The sequence below is a fragment of the Sinohyriopsis cumingii genome, chromosome 9 (genome assembly GCF_028554795.1).
Source record: "Sinohyriopsis cumingii isolate HCF-2022 chromosome 9, ASM2855479v2, whole genome shotgun sequence".
Classification (NCBI taxonomy): Eukaryota; Metazoa; Mollusca; class Bivalvia; order Unionida; family Unionidae; genus Sinohyriopsis; species Sinohyriopsis cumingii.
Window position 1 is genome coordinate 16,463,220 of NC_142969.1, and position 16,447 is coordinate 16,479,666.

The 16,447-nt window shown below is 34.7% G+C and overlaps 2 protein-coding genes across 3 annotated transcripts in view; both read left to right on the plus strand.

The window, feature by feature from the left end:
* The window catches only part of LOC149791318 (uncharacterized), a 37,831-nt gene extending 29,728 nt beyond the window's left edge, over positions 1-8,103 (plus strand). The window contains exon 8 of the mRNA XM_089971334.1: positions 8,034-8,103. Coding sequence (XP_089827460.1) covers positions 8,034-8,103 — 70 coding nt within the window. The remainder of the gene's footprint in view (positions 1-8,033) is intronic.
* Positions 8,104-8,180: 77 nt separating this feature from the next.
* LOC149791319 (serine/threonine-protein kinase/endoribonuclease IRE1-like) overlaps positions 8,181-16,447 on the plus strand; it is a 107,150-nt gene continuing 98,883 nt past the window's right edge. The window contains exons 1-4 of one of the 2 annotated variants that reach the window (XM_089969845.1): positions 8,181-8,311; positions 8,821-8,911; positions 9,813-10,067; positions 12,744-12,834. In XM_089969845.1, the coding sequence (XP_089825971.1) occupies positions 8,207-8,311; positions 8,821-8,911; positions 9,813-10,067; positions 12,744-12,834 (542 nt within the window). In that variant the 5' untranslated portion in view covers positions 8,181-8,206. The remainder of the gene's footprint in view (positions 8,312-8,820; positions 8,912-9,812; positions 10,068-12,743; positions 12,835-16,447) is intronic. The other variant, XM_089969846.1, reaches the window with a different exon arrangement.

Here is a 16,447-nt window from a genome sequence, read left to right on the forward strand (position 1 = left end):
AATACTTTCTTTCTCTGTTTGACTTTCATCATTGTTGTAAAGTTAGATGTTTAATATATGAATGGATAGTTTGAGATGTAGCTCAAAGATTTCCACAATGTTAGTGGAATAGTATTCCTGGAATTAAGATATCACTTCCCCCTTATTGATTGGTTTGGTTTGCTCAAAATTTGGATTACATTAAAGGAGATGTCAAGAAACAACCATGTTAGAATTATAATTCAATATTTATGTATGTTTACTGGAAATACATAGATACATTCATACATACAGAGATGCATATGTAGATAGATAGATGTATACATACATACATAATGATACAAACCGATAGATGGGTAGTACAGTTCACATAATATGAACAGACAGACATTCGTTGAATTAGATAAATGCACACTCGTATAACAAACGGTTTATTTTCTTTCAGTTAATGATTCTAGTCACCAATTTATTTCTTATTGGTGATATATGGATTTTAATGTGCACTATGTCTACATGAAAATGTCACTACTATATTGTATTAGCACTCGATGATATAGTTACTTCTTTAAAATTTGCATCTTTATACATAAATTAATCAATTCTCCATGAAACATAATTTTCCTAACATATATAATCTGTCATGCAAACGTCTCTTGAATTTTCTTTATCTTGAGGTTTTATGCATTGTCTGTACGGGAAGATACGTATTGTGTAAGAAATTATCTATTTTCTCTGCGCAATTGTTATTTTCTAAATAGCAGATTCATATGAATTTTCCTCTTCAAAATTATATTATTGTATTGATGTTTTGCCCCAGGAAGACAGTTTTGAGGACAGACGGGCAGCTCATTCTCTTTCCCTTTCGCTCATGTGAATTCATTCTATGTCTTGTAGTTTAACTAAATGTTGTGCACACTCGGCTGCAGGTAGATTGGAATGTATGAATGGGTATTAACCGAACGGAACAGAAACTATATTAGCGGTTAACTGCAACATTTTAAAAGTACGGATCGGAGGATGGGAAAACATCATCGCATAGAAGACCAGAAAATATATTTAACGGTGATTGAAAATAGTAAAATTATTATGTAGCAACATTATATCTCATCGAACTTACAGAAAATGGAATGACCAAATTATAAATTATTATAGTATTCTTACCAAACAACGTATCCATTAATTCCATAAAATATTATAAGTTTACTTACGATGTTTTCTATTTAGCGTAAAGGTTTTCAAAATTTGAAAATACGTTTAAGATTCTTTTCGATTTGCCATATATAATTGTTAAATTATTCTAGATTTGGCCATGAATAATAATACTGCGGTAAATATTTGCTTTCAGTTACCAATAAATTGGCTAGGAAGAAAAAAATAATATTCATTTATGACAGCTATTTTTATTACATCTACTACATTGCGGCTGAATCGTTGGTAATCATTCATGACTGCTCTAAACGTAGTTAATCCAATTATATAAATGATGGGTAATGCATTATAAAGGATCCTGGATGTATTTCTTTGCTAGATTAGAAAGGAACTAGTGTTACCCTGTGTTGTGCAATATGTCAGCATATCATTATTTCACGTTCAAGCAAGTAGTGTTGATATAAAAAATATCAATAATTATTAAACTATATTATTTTAGATACCTCGGAGTTGATCATGGAATTATCTGATATGGTTATGTCTATGCTCATCTTTAAATATATTCTGTCTAAAGTGTATTATCCATGCATGCCGATGATGACGATGTTTCTAAGCAAAATGTAATTTATACGATTTAGTGGACAGTTGAGAGGGGATCCCTATACTTTAATAAAATCGTAATTGAAGAACTTTGAGGCACTTAAAAGAGGTTGTAAATAAATTCCATAATCATTGTCAAATATGCTTCTTTTCATTGTTGTTGTCTGTATTATCTGTTTGCAAAGTAACATGCTTATTCTAATTTCAGAGCTGTCAGCCTATTTGAAGTTAGGGAGCATATTTGTTAGAATTTGTTTGACAAAGTTTCCGCCCTTAATATACCAACGTTCCAGCTGTTAGCATTTAATACATGATGGCTACCATTTTGAAGTTATAAAATTATAGCTATATATTTACATATACAGACATTAATCCTTTCTTTATGGTGCGAATATTGCTGTTGTTGTTGTTTTAACGCCATTTTTCAGCACACGATATGCTATACATGACGGACAGTATTAATGGTGGAGGAAGAACCCGGGAAAACCCCGGAAAGAACTAATGACCCACGAGAAGCTACTGGCAAGCTTTTTCCCATACCCACATTCGCTGAATCTGAGAATCGAACACACGCATACAGAGAGAGCGCTTTAGAGCTTTAGACCACTCGGCCACTCGGGGACCCTGTGCGAATACTGAGTTGCTGATCATAATTATTTGCAGTATTTAATCGTCTATTAATTTACACATTATTCTACTCAAATTATTGTCATACATATATAACAACTAAACCTCACAATCACACCAATACATATTTTATTAGTTGTTGAATAAACATTAACTGTATATCAGCTGGTGAAGGATTATCTTCCACACGGTCTCCTTCAAGTGTGAAGAATGGCTCTTCTGAATTAATCCAAGCTGACAAATTATCTATATATAAAGCAGCTTAACCGAAAGAACTTGTTTATGGGTTTCAAATAGTACTCAGTGGTGTTTAGGACAAAAGAACTGATTTCATGCTAAGACATCTGATACCAAATTACGCATCAAGCATAGGCTCATATTAATATTTCATTAGTTTTAAAATTAAAGGAGAAAACTTAAATAAACTGTGTAAATTAATTTTTGTCAAATGCATTATTATTCTCATTCATCGTTATTACTCGTATATGATCATCATACGGTTGGGAACATAGGTTTTCAGTGCTGTTAAACTGTGCAGCTTGTTATACCTAAACTACATCCATACTTTAGTTACACATCAATCAAAATTAAATCAGTTGCAAAATGAATATAGTGCCTTCAAACATCCAAACATCCAAAATGGCTCCTACAACAGTCATTTTTAGAATATATGTATCTCTCCTTCTCAAAGCATCTTCACGTTACCTTTGGGTGTTCACCGAAAGACCGTGTTGATGTATTGTTTGTCCGGAAGGAAACTTTTTATGATTTGGCTTCCGAAAGTGGCATTTTAAAAGTCTTGTTATTGCTACACTTTATGAACATATGGTTTTCTTTTTCCTTGAGGAGATCCAATTGCAGAAAAAATGGACAATTAATACTATTGGAATATTTTCCTGTTTCAAAATGCATCGCATATTTCCCTCGCTGGAAGCTCTAGCAATCATATTAGTGCATGTTTCTTTCATTTTCCTAGTAAGTAATTATTCATTTTTGCTTTCAAACATAGAACACCCATCACAGTTTTTCAGCTTAGGCATGACTTATAAATGTACCTGGTTTGTGTGTAAAAAGTAACAGCATTTTCCACGCATTCATGTCAGATATGCTTATTTTGGGCCGAAGATCGGTGGGTCAGGGTCACGGGACAAGAAGAATACATGAAAGCGAAGACGAATATGTCATGACACCACCTTTGTTAAGGATTACTTTTAAAGGGATACCACATTCGTTAAGGCACCTCATCCATGAATTGATCCAAGAACATCCTCTCACAGGCCAATTGTCTTTATCGGCTATATTTTGACCGAGGTCGAGATCAAACCAACCATCGAAAATAGGGACCAATTAATTTGATTAAATATACCTCTACCCATCCAAGCATAAAAATCTCCAAATAAAGTCTTTTCTTTCATTTTGTTACATGGTTGGTAACCAATCTCTGCTGTAATGAGTCAAACCCCCAATGTCCTTATTTGTTATTCTTTTGTATGTGTGTTTCCTTTCCACTTGTGTCAAGTGATGTATTTCATATTGTATGTAAGAAACTCAACTATGCTCACCCACTGTACAGTTACGTACCTGCATAAAGATAAATGAACAAGGAGACCACTATAGTCAAACAGTTTAGTTCACAAAATATGAACGTATGTCTATCAGATTAAATAAATCGCTACAGTATCATAGGAAACAAGTGTAGTCGCTTTAATTTAATAAGTTAAAACGTTGTTCTCCGGGTTGTTTATATTTGTTCATTATTAAGTGTTGGTTTTTATGAGCACTGCTGTTACCTTAAAATTGTGCTGTTATGTTGTTTTAACACCATTTCGTTCTCCTGTAATTAAAAAACATCCTGTCATGAGAAATAAATTAATTAATTATTCCTAATTGTAGGATGATGTTTAAGTCATTATAGCAATTTTCCAATTTTGTTTCTACAGTTCTGATGTGACTTTGTTCTTTTACTTTATGCAGTGTTTGATATTGGGCTATATGTGTTTTGCACACAAATTTATTGTTTCTTGTTTGTGTTAACAAAGCAGTTGTATACGAATCTTTCTTATCAATTCACCAGTACTATATAGTTTATTTTGCCTGAAGCGAAACAATGGTAAGCACATACCTACAGCTCGCTCTGTCATTCCCACTCATATGAACTCATGAGATAAAAATAATGCATTTGTATTTGACGTTGTGCACACTCGGTTGCAAGAGTTAGATGTGGATTAATTTACTATCAGCATAACGTAATGGACACTTTATTTAGCATTAATCTGCAAACGTAACTTCATGACGCAAACATGTGATACAAATTAGCATAATTCAATACAATTCACATACAATTAAACGTACATATTATGTTATGTCCAAATTTTAATTGATTTTACTTGTCTTTAAAATGAAATTGAACACTTTATCACTTCAGCAACATTGGGTAATTTCTGACATTATTTGATGTGTAATGTATAAAAATATAAAGACCCTTTTCAATAATAACGTTAGCTAATAATGCTCTAAATATAATTTGTGCATTTTTAAAATGAGCTTCTTTTATTGCATATGCAAATGATAAATACAAGGAATAATAATTTAACTTAATTGATGAACTCAGAGAGGATATCCATTTTGACCTCTGCTATTTCTTGTTTCGCTGGTGGAAGGATAACATCAAATAATTTGCTTCATATGTAAAAAGATCCTATAGAGATTTAAGTAGGAATGCCCCTTTTACCTTTATAGGAGATACCATTATGAACATCTCTTTCTAACATTGTGGACGTTGTATGAAAAGATCAAGCTCTCTCTATTTAATAACATTTGAGTAGAGAATTCGGACAGTATGTTGTATGATTTCCCACAATGAGCATATTTCCGGTTTACATTAAGGGCATCTGAATTAGGAAAATTTCACAACGCTAACTATCGTCTACAACAATTTGTATGCATGTGTTCATCTTATTCTTGGTAGATATATTTGATCCTTATTTCAGAAAAGCCCTATTTAACAATTTTCTTTAGATGCAGAGAGTATAAAATTTTTTAACCGATATAAGGATTTACAGTCGTCTAAAGATTTGGTTACATTTGGGTTTGTAACCATGATGCATGTTTGAATAAATGTAAGTACGTAAATGAATCTGAGTCTATATGATCTAGTAATTAACCACTGCGGTATAATGATAATGAGTCTGTGTGCCTCATTTAAAAATTGATAATTGCTCTCTTTACAATACGCTTTAGCTGTTCATCTCATTTCGTGGCCTTTGGACAGAGTTATTGAAATGATACGTTGTTGGTTATTTGCACTGTATTAGAAGACAAAAATAGAAAAAACAACCAATCAATTTCGGTTGTGGAGGTCGAATGTATTTTTGCAACGGCCAGTTCAGAAGTCAACATGTCCTACCCGATTTAGTCTTTGTCGTTAATTGAAACTATCATTAAAACTGCTGTCTGCAGGAAATGATTTCAAGAAGACATTAACGATATTAATAGATACATTGTTTGTCAGTAGTTAGAGCAACATCTTAAACATAAAACACAACCTTAAGATCTTACGGCTACTTGTGCAAACTGAAAAAGGTCCTACTGCATCTTTCTAAATGTGGAGAAGGTATATATTTAGATTGACCATAAGATACAGATGAAGAAGCCGAATAAATGCAGAGATACAGTTTTACCCCTGTTCATTTGAATTTGTTTATAATAATTTAATAATTGGCCTATATTTAGAATCGTTGATATAAAGACATATTATTGGTACATCAAATTCTGATCCGTCCATGTCGCACATGTAAACATTGTTGGATTTGTGTGCTATCAGTTTTATTACTATAAATCAATGATGCATTTGCACTCGTTAATCATTATTGATGTATTAAAATAAAGAGGACATTTGATGTAATAATAATCCCTGTTTTCTATATGAATTTAACATGGTACACAATTTCATCGCAATCCTTTCTTTTTCCCGGTTCACCTTCCCTTCTGATGTATAAGAAAAAAGACAAAGTACATAAAAAGTCTCGAATGAGAGAATAAAAGAATTAGGGCTGGATGAAAACATTGAAACTGAACTTGCACCAAGCAACCTACAATAATATGGTTCATTGCAACGGTATGTGCACACTTCCATTGTGATCTATCCATAGGGTTTATATTAATCAATGATACAAAGTTGCAATAGCCGGTTCACACTTTAAGGTAATGGTCTTGGTTACACGACAAATATAATGGAATGCACCTAAAGCTTTGTTGTTGTTGATGCTTTAGTTTCTTAAACCTATTATAAGGTTCTAAAAATCGATTATTAATAATTAAAAATCAAACTATCCAAAGAGAATGATAGTAAATGCTTAGTCAAACCGACCGAAAGAAGAGAGACAGAGAAAGCGAGAGAGACAGATATAGAGAGAGAATGTTATGGTAGGTAATAATGTTACTTTAAAAAAAATAATGACTTAGATCAACTGTAAATACATGGAAGCCTAATTTCCTCGACGTATATCATATATACAGCATATCTATCTATCTATCTATCTATCTATCTATCTCTCTCTCTCTCTCTCTCTCTCTGTATATATATATATATATATATATATATATATATATATATATATATATATATATATATATATATATATATATATATATATATATATATATATATATAATTTTCACACTAATAGTGTCCGTAAGTTTCATTTAGGTTATATCATGTTAATGCCACTATTCCAACATTGTAACTTGTACTTTACAGATGAGTCAATGTAGTATGTACGTGAATTTCATTCAGAGGGATCCAATGTTAATTTTCAAAGAAAGGTCACATGATTTCGTATGGACACTTGTAATTGCAAAAGGTCAGACACCTATTCCTGATTGGATAGAACTGGACAAATTGACTTCATTGCTGAATTGAGAATTTCGAAATACCAGAATGATTCATTCAAAACCATGTATTCCACTCTCGTCATTGCATTTGAGTTGACTATTGTGGTGAATGTTTCATTCCTAATTGTAGAAATGGTCTTTTAAGAGGTACACGTACTGAGGGAATTGATTAATGTACTTAACCTGATGATTTGTTTGAATTATAGTGCTCTAAAACAGTTCATTTTTTAAGTATTTCTATATTCTTGTTTCATTATTCATGACAGTAGATAGCATTGATTGTCATTAAGTTTCCGGGTATAGATTCTATTTCAAGATATTAAGAGTGTAGATTGCGTAAGCTCTATAAATAGATGTTTATGTAGGTGGTAATTATCTTTAATACAGATGCTACTACTTGTAATAGTAGCAGTAGAAATAATAATAATAATAATAATAATAATAATAATAATAATAATAGTAATAATAATAATAATAATAATAATAATACCAGTTTAAAAGTTTGGAGCTGTTTCACACTGAATAGGCAGGTCATTTGGATGGTTGGATAATTAATTCGGTTCCCATTTAATGGGATAGGTCAGGTGAGGTTGTCTCAGGTGTGTAATATTTGCAAAGTGTTATTCAAATTATTTATTTTATAGAAATATAATGTGCAAATATCTTATATTTTTTAACAGACATTAACTGGGTTTATAAAGAATTTAGACAAGAACATTTTTGAATATATTTTTGTGATCCATAAAAAGCATATTGTAACATCACTACTTTACTTTCTATTACAGTCAAATTAACACCTTTAGCATTGCATCTATTTGCATTGATTGTCCCTGTAGAAATAGATGGTTGCAGTAAATGGTCTGATAATTAATATCGATACCGGGTATGTGCATGTTGTTAACAAATAATTTATTTTGTGTTTTCCAGTACGTCATGCGATAATCAAATTAAGCGTCATATGTCAGCAATTGAAAAATGTGATCCAGCTTTGGACTCGTCAAACATGCAACCAGTATCAACAGGAAAAGGCCGGGACAAGAATAAATTCCCAAGGAAGAAAGGGGTAAATACATTTACGAGGACACGTATATTTCTGATATAATGCTTAGTCTTATGTTATAAATAAAGATATTCTATATCAGTAATGACCTTTACTGTTATGTTCGTGATATAATCATGTGTTTCATCATATGTTGTTTTTCATTTATTATTCTAAGATTCTTTAGATTTTCCATCGGATGGCTCTACTGTTTAGGCTCTGAAATGCATATCAGCTACTGTATTTGATAAATACATGTATGATCAACTTCGAACATTTATAATTTTTGTTGCCATTAGAAAATTCATTACAACATCCAAATATAAGAATATATCCCAGGATGCAGATATGCAGATTTCTCCAATAACTTAGACGAGTTTTATCAAATAATTAACGTTATACACTAACCACTGTTTATTCCATCTAAACTGTATGCAATGATGCTTTTTTTCCCATAACGGGCCTCTCCCATCCCTCGACCGCATCGAACATGTCAATGTTGAATAATGGAATGTATTATTTTACTTTTTCAGAGACACGAAGATTCATCTAGAATTTCCACCCATGAGCTTACTGAAACAAACATTATCCAGGAAATTTCAGGTTTACATGTTCATGGAATGAGTACGCAGTATACTATTAATCATCCCTCTCTCTATATATATATATATTTTGCATCACCCATCCTGTCTCAATCCCCACTGCATCTTTTCCTAAATGTTTCACATACATAATCAGATGAAAATATATGATCGTTGCCTCATTTAAAATGGATATATGGGTTGCATGCTAGAATTCAGTTTTAGTTTTCTTCACTCTCTTTCTTGGCCCTTTCACCTCCCATCGCCTGTACACTGGTGCAGCATAATGGTGAGTTAGACTGGGTCATCAGAGGCTCATAATCAATATCATACGTTCAGATATTTTTTGGCAGCTTTCTCTAGTCTTCTGAAGGAGGAATCTTTGTCAACGTGTCAACGGCCATGCTTTAGTACCTCCTAGAGCAAGTCACAAGACTTAGAGGCATGCCAGGTCCTTGTACACTGCTTTGTCAGATGGGCTGTTACACGTCTGCAGCAATTTGTTATGGGCTGATAAACGTCTGCAGCAATTTATTCTGGATACTATTTGGACTTAGACCACAGTACAGTCCTTCGAACGGTTGCTTTTCTGGATAAGAATCATTCTTCAGAGGCCCCATTGTTTCAGACATCTACATTAGTCATTCTTCATTGAAGGTTGTTATGAGATCTGCAATTTTGTCGCCAAACAATACTTTCTACTAATTTCACCTTCGACTTTTAGCGCACCAGAATGAATGCATTTTCTCATTGTGCCCTATAGTTTCGTCTCAACACCTGGCCCACAAATATGCTCGATTACAGTAGTAACACTCCTACCGTAATGGTAAATCCTTCCCCTACAAAAACACAGCAGGCTAAAACTTACATTTTATGAAATCTCTAAGATTTAAAACTTACAATAATCGTTCATGACAATTGTTTCTTTCTATTAATTTACACAGATGAAATAAAACCCAGCTTCACAATAAATCCAACCACTATGACCACGGAAGAAATAAATAACAGTACACCCGAAGCCACTAGCACAACAAGTGGTGTGCCGAAAACAACCATTACCTCTAACATGCCCACATTCAGTGCCACCAAAGACACGCCTACCACTAGCACAGCAACAGACCCACCGGTGACCAATATCAATGTGGCCATTAACAGCACTGCAACGCCATCGGCGACAGCGATACCTGCAGAATTAAGAGGTTTTTTACTTTTAGCAGTCTCAGATTGATATGTCATTCTCATTAAGGGATGGTGTGTGATTTACAGAAATAACCAAAATGTGTTAGGAAAATTCAACCCTCAACAGTAGGTGACATGTAAATGGGCCATAAAATCATTAAACACTGTCACATCTCTCACTTTAGAAGGTGAAAGAAGAGATCTTTATTACAAAACTAACACAGACAAAATAGGTATATTAATATCTAAGCAAACACATAAAAACAACTATTTAGATTCGTAGTCAGGAATACAAAAATTCAAAAATACGTTAACAAATATGTGTATAATATATTAGGGTATTATGGCCATTCATGAAAGGGTCATAATGATGATGAGCAACACGTTTAAGACGCCACATGTGGTAGATAAACTGACATAGAGGTTTCAGAAAACAACTGCTGAAGAAATAAATCTTTCCTTAACACAACAAAAGACAAAATCGTAGGCAAAACATTCATGATATACAAATTATCTCTCTTTGAACTAGCCTCCAAATACCTTGAAGAAGGCATATCGCACGCTAACCAGATATGATGCTGTATATATCTTATCAGCGACAATAATTTTCATTAAGAAAATTTGTTCTAGGACTCTACCAATAATGGAACAAACCGAAGGCTTGTTGATCACCACTAATCCAAGCTGTTATAGTCTTTGAATACCAATACATTTAAGTTTTATAATTTCTCTATGTTCAAGAATCACATTGTACTTTAATAACATCAGATTACTTCTAAATGAGCAAACATCATGTACCTTCCAAATTTACAAATTTATTTGCTGAAAATTATTGCTAAATGCTTAACCAAAATTGTAATTTTTGAATAGAGCAAATCAAGTTTGGATGTGTTTGGTTTAAAAAAGATTGACTTTTGGTAGAATCATCATACTGAATTACCTTAAGCATTTGATGTTTCTGTCTTGCCAAACATTATTTTCATCTATTCAAGTGCCATTGCAAACAAATAGCTGAGAGTATGCATTTCTGGAGAAGTAAAAATATGCCTTCATCCTTCAGATATAACTACAAAGAGCAAAATACAAACACAAAACAATGACTTTTAAAACAATTTAATATTCTATCAATGTTGGTCAGGGACTGGGAATCGAATCAACTCCCTTCTAATCACTAGTGTAACGCCTTGACTATTGAGTAACCACAGCCACTTTATGTGGAAATTTCAAAAAGTTCCAAGCTATGATCCCAGTGGACAGACCCAGTTGTCCAAGCTGATTACACACATAATTTAACCCCCTGGTATTGTCATCCTTGCAGATATTTATGAATTTATGTCATAAGTGGTAAATAATTTGATCTTGATTTCAAAATATGCAAATCAGAGAACAGAAAACCTGTTTTAATGGGTATTGTCCTTTTGACTTACAGATGCGAGCAAGATTGACCAAATTTGTTTTAATGCAACTACAAACTATCTTGCAGTGATTGACAAACTAAATGGCACTGAACACACACCATAATTATCACTCTAAAACCTGCATGCTAATCAATAATGTTCCCTCACAGCATTTGAACAATTGAGAATGTTCCATGCTGCTTGTAGCATTATCATGGGAGTAAGAGTGACAAGAGGGAAAGATATTTATTTCAGCAAATTCATCATAGTTGCTGTTATTTGATATTTGTTAGAATTTTTACTATGAAACATTTGCAAATAAGAGACACTAATGTATTATCTTCACCTACAAAAAGCAATTTTAATAATTAATAAAATAGGTGCAGTTTAGAGTCTGTCCTGCAACTAGGAGTAGACGTTCAGAGTAAATCAATCAGAACACCACTATCTACTAATATACAAAATGTTAATTATAGTATATAACCAGATCAGAATGCATAGATAAAAATGTGGCTAATCTATGTGAAGAATACTTGACATATTTTATGGAAACAATGTAATGAGCTCAAGATCAGATATAGATTAACAAATTAACCTGATTAACAAATTATAGTTACTTATTAATACATATAAAAGTAAGTACAGTCTAACTGGAGCTAAAGGCATGTTACTCCAAATCTTCTATATAAGCTGATGTAGTTCAAACTTAATTTAAACATAATTGTCTTTGTACGATTCTAGGTTTCTTCATTTCCCTCGAAATCTCAAAGCAGAGTTATGAATCTTTTTCATATGGACACATTTAATTTAACATATATATATAATTGTCAAGAGTAAGAAACAATATCAGTGGATTTAAGGGACAGCTGGCACTATAGAAATGAATGTTGAAAAATGAGGCTTTTATTCAGAATGTAGGCAGCTGGTTATAAATGAGGCCAACACTGTACGAGCATTAAATAGTCTGGAAATCCATTCTTGATTTGGATAGGATTAACCCTTAACAATAACCATATCCCTCTTGACAATGTGGTGGTCATAGGTGATGGTAATAAATTTGTACTGGTTAGTCTTCCAATCATATACTTGAATCTTATACTTTTGTATTATCGTATTGTCTGTGTTAGAAAGAGAAGTGTAGCCTTTTAAGAACAGTTAATAACCAAGTTAAACATCAAGCTCGCTTATGTAAAACATGTGTGTTCTATCCATGAAGAAACTGTGAAAAATGCACCCTATAGCAAATGTTTCAAGGCGGCATATCAGCTTCATTTATATTTGTAATAATTTTCTCTTCAGGTGGGACAGAGGCAATTGATAGGAAAAGGAACATTATTTACAAAAAGAATGAATTAATAGGTCGTGGATGGGATGGAACCTATGTCTATAGGTAAGTAATAGAACAAAAATGAACGTAACGAATTCTCCCATTTCCAAGGAATTCAATTCGTTATAACCTTAGGTTCCAGAATACCGAATTTTGTTTTCAAACATGTCTTCAGTATGCCTGCACATCTTGACTTCTCTCCAAATGAAATAAACTCATAAACATTATCAGCAGAAATTTAAAAAATAAAAATATTTTTGAATAGCATTATTTCATGAAACCACTGAACAATACATATATTTGCCTAGCTTTGACAGGAAGTATTCTGACATCAAATATGAATTTGATACAAACATTTGAGATTCCACTAGCACAGTTGTTTAAATAATGTATGCAATTAACAGCCAAAGAGCAATGCTATGCTAAAACAATTAATGATGCTATCATATAGCCGACCGTTTCCAGCTGTCTCGTAAGTTTTAGTACATTTCAGTAGATACCATATTTTTCAGGTATCACTAGTTACATCCAATAGCAAATGATGATGATAATTTTTGTTGATGATCTGCAATTACGGTCTTGGCAAACTGTCTATTAAGGCCAAGAAATGTGGGTTTGGGTAAGTTAATATTACACGGCCCAATCCTTGCCGACCAATTCATGATTAGGTCACATTTAGCAGCAGAGGGGGCGAATCCGACATTTTGTCCAATCGTTATTTTGCTTAATTATTACTTTCTGCACTCAGCGGATCCGGTGTCGTCAGCGCCTGGTAAAAAAAAAACGACGTCGTCGTCGAGGGGATCGTCCGGACGTCATTTGGTTTAATTAATACCTTCTGCGCGCCGATCCCAGCGTCGTCAGCGTCCGGTAAGCACATCGACGACCGCGTCGATGTCATCGCCCCCTCTGCTGCTAAGAAGTTATTTACAATGAAAATTATTTACAACTAACCGAATATTTGGTCAAGTCCGATACGATATCGTGTCCGAGGATCATGTAAATTTATCGTTACAAATCCATGTGGGGTCGACTGAGCATGACTAAAAAAGTTTCGAAAACCATTAAAGTCCATGTCACCGCCGCACCATGTCTGCCAAATATTTCGTAGCGTGTGTGTATCAACGCCGTTGAATACAGCAAGAATATTACAGTTGTCTCTGATTACTTTTGGAATCTGAGTGTATCGTTGAGTGACATATATCACGTCAGTGTTTTTATGCCTGCCTCTGGAAAATATCCTAGCTGGGTTTTTTTGATTGTCTAACATAACATCATCGTACACGACTAGATTGTTAACGTCGCCATCAATATCATCGATACCTGGTGCATCATTGATATCTGTAATAAACTCGATGACATTTTTTTTAGCGATCGCTGATGCATTCTCGTTGAAATCTTTCAACACCTCGTAGCATCGTTGATCATCCACGCTAGGGGCGATTAAATACAACTTATCCCACTTCATCCATCTCATTATTAAATTAAGTAGTAATTGCGTCTTGCCGGATCCAGATGGTCCGATGATAATCATCCCGATCGAGTTTGGTAACGCTGCAACATGCTTAACTGGTTCTCTTGTTTTAGTCGCTGAAAAGTCAATTATATTCATGTCTCTATACATAAATTATGGATCTATATTGTGTAAAGTGTAGAGTACGTACTGGCACAAATGATATGACAACCGCTACAACAAAAAATAACAGATCGGCGCTTACTGGCAAGTGTGCACAATGCGGTACAAAGAAATTTAGATTTATTTCTATTAAACCCGGGGATGCTTTAAAAAAAAGCGAGGAGGTGATATTGCAGCCAAGTTATCAAAACTCCCCGGAACACCGTGGGCAAAGTATCCAGGAGAAAAGCACCTCCCAGGATATAGCTACTGTGGCCCCGGAACACGATTAGATATCAGACTCGATGATCAAAATCAGCCCAAACCCGGTGAGTACCCAATAAACGCTATCGATAAGGCGTGTCATGCTCATGATGTTGCTTACTACAAAAGTAGCGATCTGCAACAGCGTCATATCGCGGACGTAAAATTAATTCACGCGCTAAATGCTATTCCTGATAAATCCGTCAAAGAAAAATTGGCCTCATGGTTGGTAAAATCGGCTATGAAAGGTAAATTAATGATTGGAAGCGGAGCTTCTCGCGCTGGTAATTGAATACGCTAGCGTTTATAATAACAACATGGAATCCATCTATTATTCTCCGAGAGGATACTGGAAGGGGAAGGCCGCAATTGGTAAGCTCGCAAGCGTTGCAAAGGTAACAAAGGCCACTGCGGCTAATTGGTTATCCAAACAGGCTATATGGCAAATCTATCTACCACCGCCTAAACAAATCAACTTCTCGCGCTTTGATGTCAGCGTACCTAATGAAGTTCATCAGGCTGATATACTATTTCTGCCGCATGACAACGGTTACAAATACGCGCTAACCGTAGTTGATGTTGCGAGTCGATACAAACAAGCGGAGCCGTTAAAAACAAAGTCAGCAACTGAAGTAGCTGCTACGTTTGAGCGGATTTATCGAAGAGGTCCTCTGCGCTGGCCAAATCTATTACAAGTTGATCCTGGTAGTGAATTTCGCGGCGCTGTTTTATCAACGCTGAAACATCATAGCGTCGCAGTACGACGAGGTCATACTGCGCTACATCGTGATCAGGCAATTGTTGAACGATTCAATCGGACTCTTGCTGAACGGTTATTTGGATATCAATACGCGAAGGAATTCATCCAAGAAAAACGATCTCGTGAATGGGTCAAAAGGTTGCCAGGCGTAATTGCAGCGTTAAATAACGAGATTACCCGAGCAATCAACATGAAGCCCAGCGACGCGATTAAATACGAGTATATACCCGGAAGATCAAAAATAGATAGCGTTTCCAAGCCGATTTTCGGCGATGTCACTGTTAGATATCTGTATGAACCAGGAGAGCTTGAAGGCGGTAAAAAAAGAGCTACTGATCCTATTTGGAGTGTTACCACGCATAACATATCAACGATAACACGATCAACTGATAGACCACCGATCTATAGACTGGATTCAACTGCTCCTCAGCGCGGATTTACTCGCGAGCAACTACAAGTGATACCTGACGATACTCAATTGCCCCCGCGTGGTCTTAACTAGCGCCGTTGCGTCTATTGCACTCAAGACAGGTCAACCTTACGATTATCAACCATCCAAACAATTGTGTCCGTGATGGTTAGTCCCTGCGAGGAATGTATTGTTGTTGCGTATCCTAGCGTCCACGGGGATTTATCAGCACGTAGCGCGTCCTCAACGACGCTGATATCAACGAGCACGATATCATTCAGCACGAGAATTTGTTTTTCTGTCCGGCCTGGAATTTCAACTTCAATGTTTTGCCGCCGTGTATCCGCGGGTCTATAACATAACGGCACTGGGCGCGTTGGAAACTTTTCCTTATGCAACGTAAACAACTTCCGCTGAAGTGTGTCTCTGACTATCTTTCTACTCGCTACAATCAAATCGTTTGGTCTCCATGTTTCCCAGAATTCATTTAACGGCGTTTCCGGAATCACCTCGCGGATTATTTCACACTGAATTCTATCCGGCTGTAATCTGATTAATTTTTTAACCCCGCGCAGTTGTTCATCAAGTGCTCGGTAATCAGTATCGGTTTCTTCATAATAGTCCACAA